The 21689-nt window shown below is 51.4% G+C and overlaps 1 protein-coding gene across 1 annotated transcript; it reads right to left on the reverse strand.

Annotated features, from left to right (window-relative positions):
* Positions 1-3058: 3058 nt before the first annotated feature.
* PSMD11 (proteasome 26S subunit, non-ATPase 11) lies at positions 3059-21099 on the reverse strand. Its single transcript, XM_079327788.1, has 14 exons — positions 20943-21099; positions 19119-19220; positions 14068-14192; positions 11896-11967; positions 11528-11585; positions 9532-9726; positions 8902-9046; positions 8603-8663; positions 7000-7062; positions 6238-6363; positions 5668-5703; positions 4397-4448; positions 3447-3589; positions 3059-3323 (listed from the first exon to the last, which is right to left on the reverse strand). Exons 1-13 carry the CDS (start codon positions 21031-21033, stop codon positions 3447-3449), a joined length of 1269 nt encoding a protein of 422 aa, XP_079183914.1. The 5' UTR covers positions 21034-21099; the 3' UTR covers positions 3059-3323.
* Positions 21100-21689: the final 590 nt, after the last annotated feature.

Below are 21689 nucleotides of genomic sequence, written 5' to 3' on the forward strand. Positions count from 1 at the left end.
CCGAGCCCATGGTTCCGCTTGGAGCCCCCGCACGGCCCGGCCCAGCGCCAGTGGGTCGGAACGGGATCCCATCCCTACTGGGACCGACATCCCATCCCCACTGGGACCGGTATCCATCTCCACTGGGATCAGCATCCCATCCCCACTGGGACCGACATCCATCTCCACTGGGACCGGCGTCCCATCCCCATTGGGACCGGTATCCCATCCCCACTGGGACCGGCATCCCATCCCCACTGGGATCAGCATCCCATCCCCACTGGGATCAGCATCCCATCCCCACTGGGACCGGAGCGGCGCCGGCTCTGGCGGGGGCCCCGGGAGGCTCCGCTCGGCTCCGGCCCCGCCGCGCTCTCCGTGACCTGCAGCGACGCTCAGAGGCCGCTCCGCCGCCAGCGCGGCTGCCGGGCCCGGCTGTGGCCGCGGAGAGCGGAGCCGCTCCCGAGGGGACCCTGCGGCTCAGGAGCTGCAGCCGGGAGAGGTCGGGCACATCCCGGCGCTGCGCCAATGACCCCAACTCATTGATATCAGTGTGTGCCTATCTATGCCCTGCCAATCCCACTCCCGCAGCAGGAAAATCTAAAAAAAATCCTCAAAATCTCCCGTGAGAGCAGACCTGTCCCAAAAACCTGCCTGTCCTTTAGAGCACATTCAACCCTCTGTGGGAGCTGGTTTTTGGGCGTGGTCAGGACTCTCTCTTCTCAAAAGGCTTTGAAGGCTTTGCTGTCCATGGGGACAGTGACAGCCCAGCCTGGGCACTACTGTCACCAGGAATTCCCTTTGTCCATTAAAATATCCCCCAGATCCAAGCAGCAATAACTCAACTTTAAGTTCAGGCTTATGAAGTTTAAGCCAAAAGGGTTTAAAAACAGGCTCTACAATTTCAGGTGGTTTGGCCATAATTTTAATATGCTTGGAGGTGCCTCAGAAAACCCCATTGTTCCAAGGACTAAACCTCCCTGGTCCCACACAAGGCACCAAAGGTGGTGCCACCACATGAGCTGCATCATCCCTGCTCCTGGTGATGTCCCCTCAGCCTTGAGCACAGGGACCTGCCAGCCCCCCATTGTCACCTGTGGGGTCAGGATCAGTTCTGTCCCCACTGGGGGATGACAGCTGAAGCTGGACACGACCCCCAGAAAGGACACACAGGACAGAGCTGGAGGAGGGCAGGGTTAGATGGGATATTGGGCAGGAATTGTTCCCTGGGAGGGCAGGGGGGTCCTGGCACAGAGCAGCAGTCCCTGGATCCCTGGCAGTGTCCCAGGCCAGGCTGGACAGGGATGGAGCAGCCTGGGACAGTGGAAGGTGTCCCTGCCCATGGCAGGGGTGGCACTGGATGTGTTTTAGGTCCCTTCCAACCCAAGATCTCCCGGGATTCTGTGACTTCATGTCCATCTGCACCCCAGCCCCTGCCTCTGCCCATCCCTGCTTCCATTAATGAATGAATTTCATTAATGAATTACTAATTCAGTAAATCCCATCCAAATAACACATCCCTGGGGAAAATGCCACTTCAGGGGTATCACAGTGAACTGGACAGAGATGTTGGGGAAGAATCTCAGGAACTAGAGTTAAAAAAACAGAAGTATTGAAACAAGAAATGCACTTCTCTACTGCCTGACATACAAGAGCAGAGTGAAACCCTTCACATCTTCCTGCTTCTAAGGGCAAGGCTTCTTTCCTGCACCACCTGCTGTCTCAGGAGTTTCAGATGTGAAAATTCAAGATATTGCATCAATGACACCCTAAACTCCTCCCCAGCCTTTTGAGGAATTCGGGCGTGGCCTTGTGAGACTCCACCATGGTGTGAGGGCATGATCAGGCAAGGCTGGCAGGGTGAGAGGCCACATTTAATCCATTTTCAACCATAATAATATTGCTAATAATAATATTATACATTTAGTAGCACTAGAATTTGTTGTGCTAGGAACACATCAGATTCCATAAATCTTTTGTGATGCTGCCTCAAATGTTGATATTTGGTGTCTCCAGAATTTCATCCCCAGTAATGCTTTAGTGAGGGATCCCACTCTTCCTTAAGCAAAGGGAGAAGCTGCACCCAGCCCAGGATCTGCCCTGGCAGCTGAAGACAGGAGACACAGGTTTTTGAAAAAAAAATCTTTATTGGAACTCATCTGAACATCAGATATACCTGGTGTTGGTTAGCAAGAACCGTTTGTACATTTGATATTGATGGTGCCAAAAACCCAAACAGCGACTGACTGGAGGAGACGGAAATTGAGAATAATAAAATAAAATAAAATAAAAAGTTGGAGAGGTCAAAATGTGAACAGAAAGGGGAAAAATCAGCCAGTCTAAGAGTCAGTGTGAAGGCAAAATATTTCCTGATAAAACAGAATCCTTTTACAAAATATAAATTTTGTAAGAAAAACGTGGAGAGGGAAATCGAGACAGGGAAAGGAAAAATAAAGATGAGGAGGACAGAGATGTAGAAGCTTACACTGCCCAAATGGCATTAAAACTTACTGGAAACCTCACCAGAAAATGGAACATGCTGGAATACACCGTGCTCCACCCCCCAGGACTTTGGGAGCAGGAGGGAGCTCCCCCTGGGCTGTTCCAGAGGCCGGGCTGTCCCACCTGGCGTGGGGAGCCAGAGCTCAGCACTGCTGCAGCACAGGCACAGCTGGAGTGGCTCCACCATCACCTGCTCCTCCTACCAGCACAGGTGGGGAGGGAGGAAACATGGAAAATCTAAGTCTAACTGCAAACAAGAGCATGCAAGTCAGGCTCCAGGGAAACCTGCGCCGTCCCCTTTGCGAGAGCAGCCGGGGCTGCAGCGACAGGAGATCATCGTGGAGCTGCTTTCCAGGGGGTCGAGGCCTTGAGGATGGAAAAGAAACCAGCAGTCTGTACACTTTGGGTTTGTCTGGTTCAGTACGAATGGACTCGAGTTGGCTGCTCGGACACCAGCACGTCTCCGATTTCAGGGCAGAGCAGATGAAACAAACTGGTTTTGGGCACCTACTGGTAACAAAACGCTGTCCCTGCTGAACTCTGCCGTCCCTCAGGAAGTGGAAAGCACATGTTTAGGTAGTGTAAGCCTTTTTCCTTTTATTTAGAATACCCTCTTTGTTTAAACAATATTCCCCCCCCAGATACAAAGTTCGGCCAGTAAAGATTACATGGAAACTGGAACACGCATCGTCTGGAATACAAGATGCACCGGATGAGGAAGTTTAAAAACTTTCCGAGCGAAAAGTAGAACAAAGAAGAAAAAAAAAGTCTCCTAACATTTTCCCAAAGGTTTCACTCTCCTGTCACACACACTCTCCAAATGACAGCTAGCAAATTCAACTCTGCAAAGAGAAAACAGAGCCACGTCACTCGACAGGAGAGGGAAGGAGGCTCGGGGACCCGGAGCAGGGCAGGGCCCGGCAGCGACTGCCGAGCTCTGCAGCCCCCAGGGAGGCCCCACTCACCTATGTCAACTTCTTGGCTTTGTTGTAGAGAGAATCCACTACTTTGCTCATGTTCTGAATCGTCTCGAGGGCAGCCTCGTAAGTTTTGTCTACGGGAGGTTCGTCGAAGATGATCAGGACGCCCTCGCCCTGGTCAAGGATCCCTGTGGGCACAAGCTGCTGTTAGCACTGGGCTGCTCGATGGATCCAGCTTCAGACAGCAGGGATTTAGGGACCTACCCCACAAACACCCCAGCAGTGTCTGGGAAGGGCTGGACTGGCTGATTTTGGCCAGGACTGCTTTAGAATTCCCAGAACAAAATACATCCCAGAGAAGAGCCTGAGAAGCCATCCAGGGGATGAGCACTGCTGCCCATTCCCCACCACTCCCTGCCTCCTCAGGCCCTGTGCCCAGCAGGATGGCTCAGCACAGCTGGGTTATCCAGCTCTGTGCCCAACGTGCTGCTCCCAGGCACTCCCCTGGCTCAGCCACACCCAGGGACAGCAGAACCAGGAGCACAGCTGGCTCCTTGAGGGCTATTGGGGCAGCAGCCCAGCCTGCTGTGGGCCCAGCCAAGCCACAGCACCACAATGGGCCATGGGTGCCCCCACAGAACACTCCCAACAGCTGGGAAAGGTGACCACACTCCTGGTCAGCTCCAAGAGAGACAGCCCAGCCTGACCAGACAGCCCACCTGGGGGTCCCACACTGTTCCTGCCTGCTGTCACAGCCAGAGGGACCCAACTGCATTTCAGAAAATTAACCCTTGGGTTAAGGAAGGTGGATGGAGCAGCAGGAAGAGCCTTCCTGACTGTCACTCCTGACATGGAGCAGCAGGAACAGCATCCCTGTCACTCCTGATGCCACCTGCACATCTGCTGCCTGAGCAGGACCCCCAGGCTCAGAGGGGAGTCCAGCCACAGCTCGTGCAAACACGGGGCAATCAGAGCTGAGGGATGCAGAGACTCACCATGAAACTTCTTGTCCAAGATCATCTGTGACAGTTTCCTTTCTACCTCAGCCTGAAATTGAAGCAGAAAAATTAAAGAGTCTCCCAGAACACATAAAAATATATGAATTTTACTGCTGCATGCTTGACAGCCCTGGTGGGACATGAGCACTGGGACACCACCACCTGCTTGAGATGGCTCAGGAAATCAGGGAGCAGCTGTTAATGAGCAAGCACCAGGATGTCCCTTGTCCCACAGGTGACACTGTATCTGTCACTTGATACAAGCTTTACCTGTGGGGTTCTGGAACTTTCTAACTCAGTTCAGCCACGATTTAGACAGGAGTTGGGCAAGTTTTATTTAATCCATGCAGGATCCAGCTGAGTTCCTGCCCAGCACCAGGAAGGCCCGCACAAGGCAGCTCCTCTCTGGGCAGAGGGGGCACAGAGCAGCTTTTACTCTGAATATTAAGGATGTGTTAAACACAGTGAGCTAGTCTGGGAACAGACTGTGTGCCAGGAGAGGTTTAGGTTGGATATAAGGGAAAATTTCTTCATGGAAAGGGTTGTCCAGCCCAGGGCAGAGGTGAAATCACCAGATTTAACAAATGTGTGGATGTAGTACTTGGGGACATGGGTGGTTTTGGCAGTGCTGGGGGAATATTTGGACTCTATGGTCTCAGAAGCCTTTTCCAACCTGAATGATTCAGTGATGCTGTGACCACAAAGGCTGAGCTCAGCTCACTTCCCACCCTCTGCCCTTAATGCCAGTAGAAGACAACAGCACTCTGGGGTGCAACTGGCTGGGATTACAGTGGATTTTCCTAGAACTGAATCTGTCTGGGATTATCTGTAAAGCAGTTACTGCCTAGTCAGTGTGACAGACACATCCCTAATGACAGCACAGGGTGATTAGCTGGATCCTGGATCTTAAGGGTCTAAGTAAAGTTCCCCTGGGAACACTCAGGGGATTAAACAGGGGGCACGAGGGAAGACTGAGCTGGTCACGACAGAGCAGAGGAAAATCTGCCTCCAATAAAAAGCAAGAGCCAAGACAGAGTAAAACCCATGGGAGGGAAGGGGACAGCACAGCAAAGCCTAGAGCACAGGAAGCTCAATGCCTCCCAGGAGCTGCCTGTGTCACAGTTTAGCTCCCAAGGGTGAGATTTGCCTGGCAATGCTATGGATCTCATCTGCCACCCTTCATGTTCAGTTCCCAGTGACAAATGCCATTTAACCCCAACTCCTCAGCCCTCTGAACACATGGCACTGATTTCTAATGAGGTTCTTACCTTTGAGAGCTTGATGAGGCTGGATATGTGTTCAATCTATAAGAAAGACCAACATTTAGGTAAATCTTTAGCTACACTTTGGACACACAACATAGAGGTTTGGGGCTCTTCCATGGAACTGCTCCAGGGCCTGGAAATGCTCTGGCCTAAAAATCTCCAGTGGCTTTCTCCACTCTGCAGTTTCAGGTCCTTCAGGTTTCACATCTGATTTTAATAAAGATGGACTGCATGCCTAAAGCCATTTCACTCTAAAAGGTGAAATAATTCTTCTCCAATATCATGGCACAACCTTGCCCTGTCAGAGGCCTTGGAAGCCAAATGCTGTCACTTTCAGGGTTAAAAGCCTTGCAGGGAGCATGAGAGAAGCAGGTGGAAAGGGCAGTGACTCTGGAATGTGTTTTTCCAAAGGTCCCCTCAGCCTCCTCCTTGTAATTTTAACATGATGAACCCTGAGCTCTGAAAGTGCTGAGCAGCTCAGAGTAAGCAGTGTTCCATATGGGAACAATCCCCTCATCCCCAGCAGCAGGAACAGAGGGACCAGCCCATGCAGGTGCTGCTGGAATCATTTACCTGTACTCTGGAGAAGGGTTCAATGACTCTGATCAGGTTCTGTTCCAATAAATTATCATAGAGCTTGGCCAGGTGAGTGTTTATGATGGGGTCGTCCCTGAGCTCCACCTTGTAGTCTGTCAGAGCCTGTGGGGGAAAATGATTCTGGGTAGCAACAGCTCCTTAAGGTGCTCTGAGGATGAGATCCCCTCCCTGTCCAGCCAAGTACCATGGCCAATCCAATCCCTAACTTAGCTAAAAGCAGTCACAACAGCCCAGCAGCCTTTCCAATATATTTAATCTTCACCCTGCTGGAGCTCAGCAAGCCCCAGTCTCTGTCCATAAGCAGCAGAGCATGACAGGATTGGATCCTGACATGGGAATCCTCTCCCTGAGCTCTTCAGCATTCCTGCTGAAACCAGGAAAAAGTTTAGGAAGATACACATCCATCCATGTTCACATGACATATGAACAGCACCTAAAGGAAAACTGCTTCTGAACTTTCTCTCAAAAAAAAAAAAAAAAAAAAAAAAAAAAAATATATATATATATATATATATATATATGAAGTTAAAAAAACTGGGTTCAAGCAAGTTTATCCCCCACATACTGAAAACATAACTAGTTGATTGTTGGGGGGTATTTTTGATGCACTGTTGCTTTCTATCAATGTTTCCATGGTTTCCTGCTGTGGGATGTAACAGCTCCTACAACTTTCCAAACCTGGCATTTCTGACTGGTTTTTCACTCAGCCAGGCCCCATCTTCTGTGTCCCTGACTCACCTTTTCAAAATCTGCCAGCGACCGGTTCTTGCTGGCCTGTGCCACACATTTTAGTGCTTCTGTCTGTGGGGAAAGAGAACCAAAGGAGGTTATTTTGTTCTGGATTCTCCTCTCAGGGTGAATATGCCAACTGTGCAGTACTCTGGGAACATGCTTAAACAGCAAACCAGGGCTCCTTGTCACTGCCACAGGCAGAGCAGCTGCTGAGGGGAGAACAAGCCAGGCAGCTGCAGGACAGGACAGAAACACCTCCAGAGGGACAAACACCCAGGTCTGACAATACCAGCTGAAAGCTGGGAACAAGTTTGATGCTGTCTTTAAGGGAACTGCATATTTTGGCACTTGCTTCATGAAGGTGGCCATTTTGGGACTCCAGCTGAGTCTCTCCCCTTCAGCATGGCCACTTCTCTGCTGCAGGAGAGAAGGGCAGGGGCAGGACAGCAGCTCCTCTGGACACCCCACCATGGACAGCATCAGGGATGAGTCTTCTCTACCCCATATCTGCTGAAATGAAGCAAAAGCCACATCCCCAAACAAGCACATTTACACCCACCAGTGGCAATCCCAGCAGGGAATGACAGAATAGAAGCCAAGTGGGGGGGACAGGACAAGGACAGCCTGGTGTCTCTGGTGCACAAGGCCCAGGCTTCTGCTGCCCTCTCTTTTAGGACTGCCCCATACAGAGCCAGGAGCTGGACTGGATCCTTGTGGTCCTTTCCAACTCAGGATATTCTGCCCCTAGGGCTGCTCTCTCCCTGCTCCCCATGCTGCTTCCCAGTGGCTGCAGGAATTGCTGGTCAGGGCTGGCTCAGGAGCACAGTGTGGGAACAGCCAGGATCCCCTCTTTTGGAGAGAAGCCTCCAGCTGCCACTCAGGGCAAAGGGATGAGGTAGGATTTGGGCTGCCCTTCCTGATCCAGAGGGATATCCCCACGTCAGACCTTTCCACGCACGTTTGCTCACTGAGCTCTGCTAATTCCCAATCCCCTGTGGGCAGGGGAGCAGCAGCTCCTGCGTCACAGCAAAGCCCAGGCTGAGCACAGCCCCTGAGGACAGCAGGATCCCAGCCTGGCCCAGCCCCTGGCACGCCTGGAGTGTGGTCCTACACCTTCTACAAGCACCCCTGGATTTAATTTGGGGGTGGCATTCCCAGCCTGCCATGTTCACATGTCAGAATAAGCAGAGGATTTAACCTTGCAGCCATCCAGGTCTCCACCTGCCCAGCTGCACTGACAGGAATGGATTCTCAGGACTGGCTACAACGAAGTAAAAACAGTAACTTGGATCTAAACACTGCAGCAGTTGGTGAGAGCAGGGATACAGGGAGCTGATGGCATCAGTTAGTTTGTAGCTGATTAAGGAGAAAAACAGGGAAAATGAAGCGAGCAGCCCAAATCCTCAGGTTGTGAAAATCACTATTAAACCCCTTTGAAAGCAACTGACTTCTGGTAATGACTCATAGTAAGTTAATCAGTTCTGGATCTCGTTCAGGACACTCAGGAGTGATGGGTATTTTGGTATGAAAAGAGCAAAGTGTTTGACAAAAAGAATAAGCCAGCACTGAGAAAGGCAAGAGGAAGACAGAAAGGGTTAAGTTTCTCTACCTGTCTTCCTGCATACCGCAGAGCAAGCTTCCCACTCACTAATGCTTGCACATCTTCTGGGCTGCAGACAGAGGGAAGGGAACAGAGCATTTATACAGGAACATGGTCAGCTTAAACCCCAGAGCACCTAAAAAATCCCCAATTTACAGCAAAGTATTACAAGCCAAATACCACCACATCAGGAGCATTGATCAGGTGATAAAGACACTGCTTAAGCCTATTAGTTCAGAGTCCCATAAACAAAAAGCCCTTCCCCTAGAAATGCAGAAGTGTTCTTCCCAGAACCATCTGTCACCTACCTGTTGAGCATGATTTTGCACAGCAACATGTATTTCAGAGCAGTGATGGCTTTGGGGTTGTCAATTGAATCATTGCCCTCAAATGCCTCATAAAAATATGAATAGGCTGTTTTCCAGTCCTTCTCTTCTGCTGCATGGATAATACCTGGGAGAAGCACAGACAGGTTAATTCTGAGCATGACTGGGAGAGGACAGAACAATTTGGTTGTTCAGTGCTTTATCTGTGATATCAGTGAAGGGAATCCTTTCCTCCTGTGCCCTCCCTGCCTCATCTCTATCAGAAAAAAGTCCACTCTTATGAGGACATTTTTAGACAGAAAAGTTTGGGGCACTTCAGGTAAGTGCCTGCAAACTAGGTCAGGAACAACGTGTAATGGGTCAGGAACACAATGTGAGGCTGGAACTTCAGTGCCTGGGGAGCTTATGGACCCTGCACCACTGCAGCTTTCAAAAATGGGCTGAAAACACCAGTGGCAGGAACAATGTCATTGCAGCTGACGCCATCTGAGGCAGAACTGGTTACATCTTGAGGCCCCCCCAAGCACCACCTTCCATGATTTCCTCAGAATAAACAAGTAACTGATGTGTGAGGATGAGTCCTGGGTGCTATCCCTGCTCCTGAGGTCTCACCTGACTGCATGTCCAGTGCTGCCTGCAGCTTGGGGGGACAGTAGATGGCATTGGCCGTGGTGCGTGCTGAGGTTAAGGCTGCTCTTGCTTTTGGCAGGTTGCTCAGGGCATGGTAAGTCTTGCTCTCTAAGAGCTGCACTTCCACCAGCAGTGCCTTGTCATCCATCTTCTTCAACTCCCGAAGCAGCTGGGAGCCTGGCAGGGAGCAAGGACAGAACTGTGACTGCTCTGCAGCAGCATCCACACAAACCAAACCCCTGCAGGGGCCACCCTCCTCCCCAGCAGTCAGGGCTTGGAGGGGGGACATGAGGCTCACACACCCTGCTCTTCCAAGGAAAGGCATGGGACAGGGCATAATGTGGGACAGGGACAGTGCACAGCTGGAGGGTGAAGCAGGTTTGTGTCAGAGGTGCTGTGTGGGCAGCAGAGTGTCCTGGAGGGGCTGGGCAGTTGGGATGGTGACTCTGGTACCTGCTCCCATGTGACTTCTCTCTCCCACAGGGAGCTCCTGCAGAACTGCCCCCTCTGCAGAGCATTCTCAAGAAACTCCTGAAAACATGGGCTGAGGAAGCAATGATTTTAACGTGGGACATCTGCAAGTCAGATTGAAGAGGCAGGAAGGGACAGCCAAGACAAGCTGCCATACCACAGCCTTGTGAGGACAGAATGAGCCAGTTCTAGAGGAAACTCGTCCCCTTCTTTCCCCCACTGAAGAGGTAACTTAGGGTGAGCAGAGATGAAAACCTCCTCCTCCCTTGCTGTGCTCAGGAGCTGATAACCAGAGCTGAAACTGCAGAACTGGGCAGAAACAAATGGATTCTCCCTGGAAACATCCCTGAGACTCTGCTTGCACCTACTCCCCACAGCCATGGGCACAACCACCTCCTCAGCCACTCAGGAGTGCTGTGCATAACACTGACATCCTGACAGAGCATCAGAGCCTGCCCCAGAGGTACAGACCTTCCCAACTCCCCAGGCTGTCCCCCACCAGTCAAGGGATTAAATTAATTAAGCACAGCTTTGGAGTGTGACCTCTGATCAGTTTAAACCTGAGTTCATTACCTAGCCCAATGCAAACTAGTTCTAATTCCATACTGAATGCCATGAACCATGAACTCAATGTTCTGATGAGATAAATGTCACCCAGGTGACTCTGGACTTGACACAAGTTTGTGCCACCAACAGGTTAAGGAGTTCTGGGTCCCAGGTGAGCAGTTCATGCTCAGTTGCTCCTCAGCCCTGGCAGAGCAGGCTGTGTAAACACCCCTCAGACAGCTTAAACCTCACTGACAGCTTAAACCTCACTTAAAGCTTAAATCTCACTTACAGCACTGCAGTCATTTGCAAAATAAGCACTTAAAAAGCACTAAGGGAGCTGTAAGACATCCTGCTTCACTCTGCTTTGGGGCAGAGCAGGAGCTCACTGGTTCATTACCATCCCTCAGGTGGTTCAGGGGCAAATTCTTAAAGCCTCTGTAAGACCTTGGCTAATGACACCCACAGAGGTTTTGCCATTTCCTGGTTTTACTGGGGCTGTGTTTGAGTAAACTGGAAAAAAACTGCTTTCTCCCTTCAGCTTCTGTGGCCATAGCAGAATATTCCAGCAGGAGCCAAACCTTCAGCCTTCAGCTGGATACAGCTCCCAAAATCATCTGCACTGAACAAATCACAAATCTCAGAGTGGCTTGGGTTGGAAGGGGCCTTAAAGCTCATCTCATTCCACTCTCAAATGGGCAGGGACACCTCCCAGGTTGCTCCAAGCCCTATCCAAACTGGCCTTAGGCCCAGGTGAGATGGGGAAGGATGGTGAAACAGCGAGAGCAAAGACACCTCTAAGAGCTGTTACCACCCAGCTATAGCAAAAGGTGGCAGAACTGCATCAGCACTAAGACCCAAATCCTGCAAAACTTCTCAAGGAACATGACACAGGTGATGGTGTTCCCTATCAGGAGTAAATTAAAAGCAGAGATTTACCACCACCTAGTGGGAGCCTCACCTAGCTGCAGAGCTTCTTGGTACCTCTTGGTGTCAAAGTAGAGAGAGACCAGCCTCGCCTGGAGAACAGAAAAGGAACTGCTGTGAGGAAAGCCAGAACAGATTTGTTTTGTAAAATGAAGCTTTGTATTCTTCTCTGCACAAGACTTCATGACATTAATCTGTATTTGTCACATTGTGTGATCCAGTTGTGCAAGGGCTACTGCACAAAGAGTAAACCCCTGCATTTTTAAGGAGAATTTCAATGTAATTAATGCCCTCCCCTGACATATAAAAAGATCTGAACAGCACACAAGTGCTCTACTTTTACAGCTATTAAATGTGACAAGGGGATGATGCTGCTCCACAGGTTTGGGATGTGGGACCTACCTCCAGAGCCTGGCGTAGGAAAGTCCTCTTCTCTGATTTGGCCCATTCAATACACTCTAAACATAAGTCAACCTTAAAGGAGGCAGAAAGGAATCAGTCAATTCTAGATATTTTCTTTGCCAGTGCCCACCCCAAATGGCTCCCAACACCATCAAAGGTGTCAAATGGAGGCATTTGGGGCAGGCACTAACAATTTCCCAGAGTTTAAGCCCACAGATATTGTGTATTTTCAATAAAGAAAAATAAATTTCATGTGTTTGGGGCCTAGATAGATCAGTCTGTATAAAGCAGCAGAGGTGCTGGGCTCTGCTTTGGGGGCCTCATCCATCATTTCAAAGCACAGCAAAGAAACTCAGAATCTTCCCATATTTTTCAGGCTGAGACTCCCTTGATGGATAAAGCAGAACTGCTCCATCTCAGTTAGATATTATTGTATCTTATCTGGCCAATAATACACAGTAACTCATCCAGTGGTGCCAAGCTCAGGAATGACTCTTCCCAAAACCTCTGGATTGCAGCTCAGCAATGCAGCCTTGTCAGCTCCTTCTCACTGCTTATTAAACATGAACATTTTATGAAAAGCCATTATGAAGTTTCAATTTATTACAGGGTGATAGCTGGAGCATTAGGAGCTGGAGAAATCTCCAATTTCACAGCTTTACTGGGCTCCTGGGAGCATTCTGGATGTGAGCTACTCTGTGGAAGCAGACAATCCTCAGAACATTTCTGAAAGGATTTGAGATTGCTGCATCAAGGGCCTCACAGGCTGATGTCATCCTTCCTTAAGGTTTTGGGTTTGGCTTCAGAATATGGTCTGGAGTGACTGTTTCGACTGACTTTTTATTTTTTCCATCACCATTACTCCAACCTGTTCTTCCTTTGCAACTGCACCTGAATATTGTCCTTTACACCAAATCACCTTGAGAAAAGCCTGTAGCTGCTCATTTTCTCCTGACACTTTTAGGAGTTCTCCCTTCTCACCTGCACCCATTTCCCCATACCTCCTCTGTTGAAGCAAGAGAGGGAAAACATTCTGTCACCATTCATCACCCATAAGCCACAAGAACTGAACAACAAACAAGGGACATTGGCTGGGTTATCTGCACTAGAGGATGACAGTTCTAATTTGGCTAATTTTCTGCTAATTTGGCTAATGAGAATGTCACCTGCCCTTGAGCATGGCAGAGAACTTCTCCAGCCTGCAATCTGCCCATCCCTGAGTGCAAATTTCATGTGGGTTTTGTCCCAAACCTGCTGCTCAGACCCTTCCTGTGCCACCCTTGGTGTGCCAGCACAACCCTCTGCAGGGTAGCACAACCTGGAAACACTGCCAAGGTGCTCCTGTCTTTATCCTGCTTCCAAAAAACCAACAGTTGGGGTAAAAAAATAAAAACTAAGACAACTGTATCCTATGGAGCTGGTGAGAATAGAGTGAATCCCAACTGGGCACTATCTTAGACTGTCTCAGGCTGCTGGGGGAGCTCATCCATTGAAGCAGTTGACACCTGGTAGCTGCAAAACCCTTCCCACTCCTGCTTCACACCTTTTGTGTCTCTGTGCAGTAAAAGCCCCATGCAATCCTGACCAGCTCCTGGACAGCCCCTGAGCAGTGGCACCTCCAGCTCTGTGCCCTCCCACATCAGAGCCACCACTCCTGCTCCAAGCTCCCTGGGAACACATTCCCAACACTGATCACACTACAAAATACTCCCAGTGCTGCACCTACAATCACTGAGGCTGGAAAAGCCCTCTGAGATCACTGAATCCAACCATTCCCCCAGCACTGCCAAGGCTACCACTGACCCCTGTCCCCAAGTGCCACATCCAGCTTTTAAACCCTTCCAGGGATGGGGACTCCACCACTGCCAGGGCTGGACAACCCATTCAGTAAAGGAATTTTCCTTAATATCCAATCTACACCTCCCCTGGCATGACTTGAGGAAGCAACATGAATCTAAGAAAAATGCCCATGGTAGGAATCACTCCTAACCTGCAGCAGGGAGAGGCTTGCAGAAAACCATGGTTATGAATTCATTCAATTATCTGATAATTTATTTATAAAATACATCCAAATGCATTAAAAATCTGCTTCCTAGCATGAATAATTCTTCAGTGAGAAGCAAACTAGGTGGGGTGCTGGTGTTGCAGGCTTTTGAGGAAGAGCAGCCTCACCTCCTGTCCTGTGGCTGCCTCCATGTCCAGGAAGAGGTCGAGCAGGGAGCGCACCAGGCGCGCGGCCTTGGCTTTGCTGATGGAGTTCAGGAAGGGCCGCACGTACTTCAGGAGTCCTCCCAGCTCTGCAAAAACCCAAAAATGTGAAATGCAGCCCCTCAGCCAAGAGCTGCCCCCAGCTGGAGCAGCCACACATTGCATGGACCAGCAGGATTTGTCACACCAAACATGCCCCAGGTGGTTTTTCAGCATCATCCGCAGAACAGAGCAACAACTGGCAGCTGCAGGGCAGCTCTGAATCCAACAAGGGACTGCACAGGGGGCTGGGGGCTCCAGCCTCAGCACAGCACTGCTGTCACTGCAGCTCCCACTTGCCACCAGCTGGAACTGCCTCAGGCATGTTTTAAAATGCAAGGATCTGCTAAATGCTTTGAGAATTTTCTATAAAATGAGGGATGGAGTTTATAATTTAGGTGTATTTTTATGAACTCGCAGTTTCATGCTTTAATCTGCCCCACTTAGCCAAGCCCAGGATGTTGGACCCACATTGTGCTCCACCACTGGAAAATGAAATTCCTTAACACTCCAACTCTACCTTTACCTGATCAGCTCTGACCTCACTTAACTACATTTCTGCTTCTAAACCTCCTCGTTAATTCACAATTATAAACCCTGTCTTTGTAAGAGGTGGAAAAAGGAAATGCCTTTTTTTAATGGAGAAACACTGAAGTGTCATTCCCAGGGAGCAGAGGAATGTGGCAGCTCCAGCACTCAGAGGCACTCAGGAATGTTGGACATGGTGGAACTGCAGAGCACAAGTGAAAAGTCTCCTACAACAAACAGCACGTGGTTTTGGGGAGGGCTGGCCAGGGCTGCTCCCAGTTTGGGAAGATGATCCTGCAGAGGGGCAGGGTTCAGTGCTGACTCATCAGCACCGGGGCTGCACACTCAAATCACAGCTCTCTGCCCCAGATTTCCAAGTCTCACCCAAATACCAGGTGGATATCACACTACTGTGTTTACAAGATTCCACAGAAAACAAAAATCAAAACAAAGCTGGTAATGACTAATTCAGAAATCTTCTACAGCAAACTAGTACAGAATCTAAACCAAAATAAGAGATTAGTCTAATTATATTTCGATTAGTATATGGAGGAGTATCAGGAGAATTTCAGTTTGGAAGGATTCCAATAAAAACAAATGTAAACAAGGTTTCTTCTGTATTTCATTTAGCAGTAATACTAAAGAATGCTAATGCTAATTGTTATAACAACATCTTTTTAATACCTAAAAATTATTCTTCATATTTTTTACTTTTTTAACCTATTTACTTTAAGTTTAATCAAGCCTAATACACCTCATTTATCACACACTTAACATGTGGAACTCACTTTTTTCCAAGCACTCACAGTCATCAGAGGATCCCAAGGTGGGCTGGGTTGAGGGGGACCTTAAAGCTCATCCAGTGCCATCCCCCACCATGGGCAGGGACACCTTCCACTGTCCCAGGGTGCTCCAAGCCCCTTCCAACCTGGCTTTGGCTGGAAGCATCCAACTTCCAGGGATTCAGGGGCAGCCACAGCTGCTCTGGGCACCCTGTGGGAAGCCATTCCTGTGTCCTGACCTTCCAGGCCCCTGTCCAAGTCCCTCTCCAGTTCCTGGAGCTCCTTTAGGTACTGGAAGGTTTCCAAACATCTCAAAGAGCAGATTTAGAACAAACAGAACTTATCTCGAGTGTGATCCTCAGCTTCACTTCCCAAACTGCAGTGCAGGAGATCCTGACCCCAGCAAACCACAGATCCCAGTACAAGAACATCACAAGGCTTTCTGACTGCCAGACCTGCTTCCATAAAGGTTTCATTTTCTCTCTGCCACAGCATAAACAGGCAGCTTTTTCTACACTTAAAGTGCAGCTACTTCAACATCTCAGCTTGCAGCCTGCAGGCTGCCTTTACTCCACAAGGAATCTGCTGCTCCATGACTTTCCCCACACCATCCTGTTCTGGGGTCCATTCAATCTCCAGTACAGCTACCCCCTGGATGCAAATCCCAATCATTTCAATCCAAGGCAAACACCCTGGTCTCACACACAGCAAACAACCAACCACAGACAATCCAACACATCCTTCCAATGCATCAGCTCTGCACAGAGCTCCTCTCCAGCCCTTCAGGGGGAGCTGGGAAAGGTGGGCTCTGGATCTGTCTGTTGAGGCTCTCCAAGATCCATCAGCTCTCAAGCACTACCAGGAACCTTCCTCCTGTGCATCCCTGAGCTCCACCAGCTCCTCAGGACCAAGGGAATCACTGCCCAACACACTCTTTCCCACAGGAACTTCAGAACAAAGAAGTAAAACTCCAGAGGAATACACTGCACTGGTTATCATCCCACTGATGTGCTCCAGAGCTGCCCCAGAATCCCAGAAAGCAGATCCCAATTCCACAGCTGGAATGCAGCTGTGCATTCTGCAAATTCCACATTCAGCCATGCAGGCTCAAAGTTCCCATAGAAATTTCTCCCTCCTACCAATGTAACCATCAACTATTTTTAGGATTTTATTTTTCTAAAGTAAATGCAATGCCTGGTAAAGGGGTAGGATTGACAGCTCTGCAGGAGTGATGAGCAGCAGCTCTGAAAATGAAGCCTGCAGCTCATCCTCAGGGAAGTGCTTCCACCAGCTAACACTTCATAAAAATACCCAAATTCCCAATTCAAGTTATTCCAACCCTATAGTTCTGTGAAATGCCATAAAAATCTGGAACTGTCATAAAGAAAAGTAATCAATCTACAAGTTTATCTGCTTGGTAAAGATTAAGGATTGAAGGGGGTCACTTGTATTATTATTTCTGTAAAAAAAGGCTGCAGTTCAGTAGAGTAACAGAATAGTCTGGGTTGGAAGGGAACTAAAACACCATCCAGTGACACCCCTGCCACAGCAGGGACACCTTCCACTGTCCCAGGGTGCTCCAAGCCCTGTCCAGCCTGGCCTGGGACACTGCCAGGGTTCCAGGGGCAGCCACTGCTTCTCTGGACACCCTGTCCCAGGGCCTCCCCACACTCATAGGGAAGAATTCCTTTCCAATATCAACTTCCAGGGACAGTACAGCCACCACCTCTTTGGGCACTGGAACCTCTCAAACATGACCAAGAAGTTCCACTGGCTAAAATCAAACCCTGTGCAGTGAAATCCCACAGGATGAAATCCCAGTGTCTGCCCAGCACTGGGGTCTCTGAGAGCAGCTCTACTCAGTGATGGTGCTGCTGCCCCTGACTTGTCACTCCTACCCAGAAAGTTGACAGCAGGGGAAGGAACAAAGCCCTTCTCACAGCTCCAGTACCTCCCTAAGCCAGGGTACCCTTTCCTTCCTCCCCCAGCTCAACTCCAGAAAGCACCTCCAGATCCTGCTGATCTCCCTCTGAGCTGCACACACACATCTGGCTTCTGAATGGCATTAAGTCAATTTTCCTTCCTCCAGAACACACTCACTTTGCAGTTTAGTGGTACCTTTAACAGACCACAAATACATTCCATGTTTGCCCCCTCACAACCCTGAGTTTGATGAGTTAAATGTGTTATTTTGAACTGCTCAGCCTGCCCCTCAAAAGAAAATAAATCGATCAATTATTATCCTCTGAGAAAACCCTGGAGCTCATTTTCCTTGCACCAAACTTCAGCTTAAACTCAACACAACCCCAAGCTCTGCAGAGGTGAGGAGGCCACAAGAACTCTGCCCTCAGTTCTGCCCACCAGCAGCACATCCACACTGACCTGAAGAGACCCTGATTTCCCTGTCTTTACCCAAACACACACACCTCCCCTGCTGCAGGGCCCAGCCATGTTTGGTGATCTCTGCTGAGCAAACACCAGGGTGCAAAGGGCACTGGCACAGCACAGACACTCACTGAGCTCCCTGACTTTCAGCCAGGAAAGGGGCACCTGCACAGCAGCTTCCTCTGTCCTGCAGGAGCAGCCAAACCCTGTGCTGGAAGGGTTTGTTTTTCCCCAGGGACCTTAAAAGCAGCCCCCAGGAGGAATCAGAGGTGGACACCTAAGTGAGGTGACAAGAACAGCACCTTTGTTCCCAGCACTCTCTCAGGGGCAGTCATCCACTGTCCCCAGGCTGTCCCACAGTGGGAGCAGGGGCTGGAATGCTGATTCCAGCACGTGAGATGTGGGCAGAGCACTGACATGGCCCAGCCCAACAGGAGTTTCCCAAGCCCAGTGGGACACCAAGGGACATTTCACAACAGGTCCAAACTGTGACCTGGGCCCGTGGCTGAGCCCTCACAGAGCATTCCAGGAGCTATTCCACAATCAGGCCTGGTGTCCCAATGCTTCCAGTGGGACTGAAAATTCTACTGGGTGCTTTCCCCACCCCGTGCCAGACTTGCAAGCAAACATTTTCCACTGTCCAGGGCTGCAGCCCAACCACAGAACATTCTGGGTAGGGAAACAGAGCATCTTGAAATGCTCCAGGGAAAAGGCACAGCACTGTCCCAAACTGCTGAGTGCAAAACAAGCAACTGCTGCCTTGAGTTCTCCAGGGAACAGGAGACAGGAACAGACTCAAAATCATCACTGAACAGAGAATTTGACTCCATCCCTGTCCCCTCACACACTCACAATAGAGAGACTGTCCCAGGCAGAGCTGGGTAGGGGCTGCTGATGTAATGATCCAGCAGATAAATCAATTGATTGTGAGAGGAGCTGTTGGTGAGACAGTATTTTATGGGACAAACTTTGCCATTTGAAACCAACCAGGAGACATCTCCCATCTCAAAGATAACAACTTAGGAAAACTTTAGTCACTCATACTGAAACAGCCCCACATCAAAGGGCCACAGACTGAACTGTGCATTGTTTGGAACACTGGGCCAAGCAACACCAGATTAATATTTATGTTCTTTATTTGGTTTTAAGTTTCTGCCTTGTCTCTGAAAGAACACTTCCTGACAAAAGCTGCTTTTCCAGCTATCCCACTAAGTAAGGAGACTAAATCCACTGGCTGCAGGATCTCCTGCCTGTTACCTCAATTCCTGATTTCAAGCTCACCTTCTGCCTGCCCAGTCTTGGCCAGCAGTGACCCCAGCTCCAGGATGCTCTGCTCTTTGACTTGCACTGCTTCCTCATCGTTTTCCTGGACATCACGTTTCACTGGGAAGAAAAAGAGCAGGAAAGTTGCCTTTAGTGGTGTTTCAGGGGGAAGGCCATCACTGCTGGTCAGCTCCTGGAGAGGTGCCCAAAGCAGGACCTGCTCCAACAGGCCCCAGGGATTCAGCCTGGCCCAAAAGGTCTGTGAAGTTCAAATCCAGTGCAGGGAAGTTTGCAGTGCTTTGTCTGTCTGTGCTCCACAGGGGCTTTACCAGCCCACAGATCCCCCTGTTCACTTCAGCTCCAGGTCTGAACAACTTCAGCTTGTCCAGCTGTGCGTGTCACTTACAAACAGCACTACACACCAGAGCCACAGAACCAAGTAAGAGACATTTAATGGCATTCCTGATGTTGGATTCCCCATTCTGGGATTGCTGATGTTGCTGCTTTGTGTATTAAGCTGAGATCCCGTGGACAAAATGCAGCACAACATCAGCAAAGTGAGGTGGGTACATCCCTCCCCACTCTGGTGTCCCACCCACTGCCAGTGCCAAGTGCTGGCAGGGCTATCACCTCTGCTTCAGGGAGTGACTCTGCTCTGAGGCAGATAAAGGGACAAATGGCAGCCAGCAGCACAGCCCGAGTGTGCACAGCATCAGCTCCATGTGAGTTACCCACCACACAGTGCCCTCCCCAGTGCAGGGAGCTCCTCCAACTTCCACACAAACGGAGCCAAAATCCCGGCTCCAGGGAACTGAAACTGTGGCTCTCATCCCCTGTAATTCCCTCCCAAAAGTGAGGGAACTTCACTCTCAAGGAGAAAAGTGTCACAGTAACATTGTCTGTGTCACTGCTGATCCTCCCAACCCACAACAGGGCTGTGAGTCCTGACTGAGCCTGACCCGCCGAGAGCTGCACCTCCTACTGAATAAACAGCAAAACACCGAGGGACAAACAGCTCTGACAGCCCTGACAGCACCTTCAGAGTCTAACAGGGACACTCAGAAAACTTTCCCGACACAGCAGGGTGACCGCAGGTCACAGCACGTCTGCAGAGGTCACCACACAGCACAAGAATCAAAAGCTCCTGGTTTAAACACCAGTTCTGAGTCCGCACGACCCCCAGACCAGGCGGGGGCCCACAGCACCTCCAAACGCCCTCAGAGCGCCGACAGCACCGCAAGGGCCCGTGCTGGGACACGGGGAAGGGAAGCCCGAGGGAACTTCTCCGGCGACGAGCGGAGCTCGGCCCTGGCACCCGGGAAAGCGGCGCCGGCACCCGGGAAAGCGGCGCCGGCTGCGTGCGAGCAGCGCCGGGAGGGCGAGTCAGCAGCGGCGGAGTGTCAGCGCTGAGGGAGCGAACAAACATCGCAGCCGGCACGGCCGGGCCGTGACACCGCGCCCCAAACACGCCGCGCACCCCCCGACACAAAGAGCCGCCACATCCCGCCGGTACCGCCACCGCCACCGCCGATCCGGGACGTCGGGCCGGCGGGTCCGTTCCAGCCGCACAGGGAGGAGCGGCCGGCCCGGCTCGGAGCGGCTCCGCCGACACGCACCGGGCACCGGCCCCGCCGCCGTGCTCCCGGAGCGCGGTCCCGCTCCGCCCCCACCGACAGCTCCTGCCGCCCGTGCCCCCAGGCGCGGGGCAGCGCCGCGGAGCCGGGCCCAGGCCGCGCTCCCGCCCGGCGCGCACGGTGAGTCAGCAGCGGCGGCGGCGCGGGGCTCTGCGCGGCGCGGGCGGCGGCGGGGCGCGGGCGGCGCGGGCGGCGGGCCGGCGCTCACCGATAGAGTGCAGGATGCCGATGGAGGCCTCGCGGTCGGTGGAGAGCAGGGACTGCGCGCGCTGCAGCTCCAGCACCGCCGCCGCCGCCATCTTGCCGCTCCTCCGCCTCGCCGCCAGCACGGAAGCGGCGCCGCGGCCACGCCCCTTCCGCGCGCGCGGCATGCTGGGAACTGCAGTCCCGGCGCGCGGGCGGCGGAAAGGGCGGGGACTGCGGAGGGGCGGGGCTTTTGGGGCGGATCTGCCAAATTACGCGTGCGCCGAATATCAGTGGGCGTGGTCTCTGTGGAGGGCGGGGTGTAGGAAGGGGCGTGGCCCTATGATCGGTCGGGGCTGTGAGATGGGCGCGGTCTGAGGCGGGGGCGTGGCCTGGAAGGGTCGGGGCGATAGCAGGGAAAGGGGCGGGGTCCATTGAGGGGCGGGGCCTCGGGCGGGCCGCGCGCAGGGCACAGCGATGGACGGGGGCGTGGCCTGTGCTGGGACGTGACTTTGGGCGAGGGGCGTGGCGAGTAAAGGGGAGGGAGAGTGGTCTTAGGAAGGGGCGGGGTCTCAAAATAGGCGGGAAGACGTCGGTGACGTGGGCGTGGTCTATGGGAATGTTGTCGTCATTTTTGGGCGTGGTCCCTGTGTGGGCGTGGTTAATTGGGCGTGTCCGGGGGGAATCTCTCGAGGGGCCCGCGGGGGTCGCGTTCGCGGGAGGGGCGGTGGACGTTGGGTCGAGGGGCCCCGAGCGGGATCTTTTCGGGGTT

The sequence above is a fragment of the Erithacus rubecula genome, assembly GCF_903797595.1.
Source record: "Erithacus rubecula genome assembly, chromosome: 27".
NCBI lineage: Eukaryota > Metazoa > Chordata > Aves > Passeriformes > Muscicapidae > Erithacus > Erithacus rubecula.

Bases quoted from the DNA above. Each gene is read 5' to 3' on its own strand.
- PSMD11 (XM_079327788.1), bottom strand. From the start codon at position 21,033: ATGGCGGCGGCGGCGGTGCTGGAGCTGCAGCGCGCGCAGTCCCTGCTC. The intron at 19,221-20,942 runs GTGAGCGCCGGC...TTTTCTTCCCAG, and splicing joins CGGCATCCTGCACTCTATCG to TGAAACGTGATGTCCAGGAA. The intron at 14,193-19,118 runs GTGAGCTTGAAA...GGGTTTTTGCAG, and splicing joins CAAGACTGGGCAGGCAGAAG to AGCTGGGAGGACTCCTGAAG.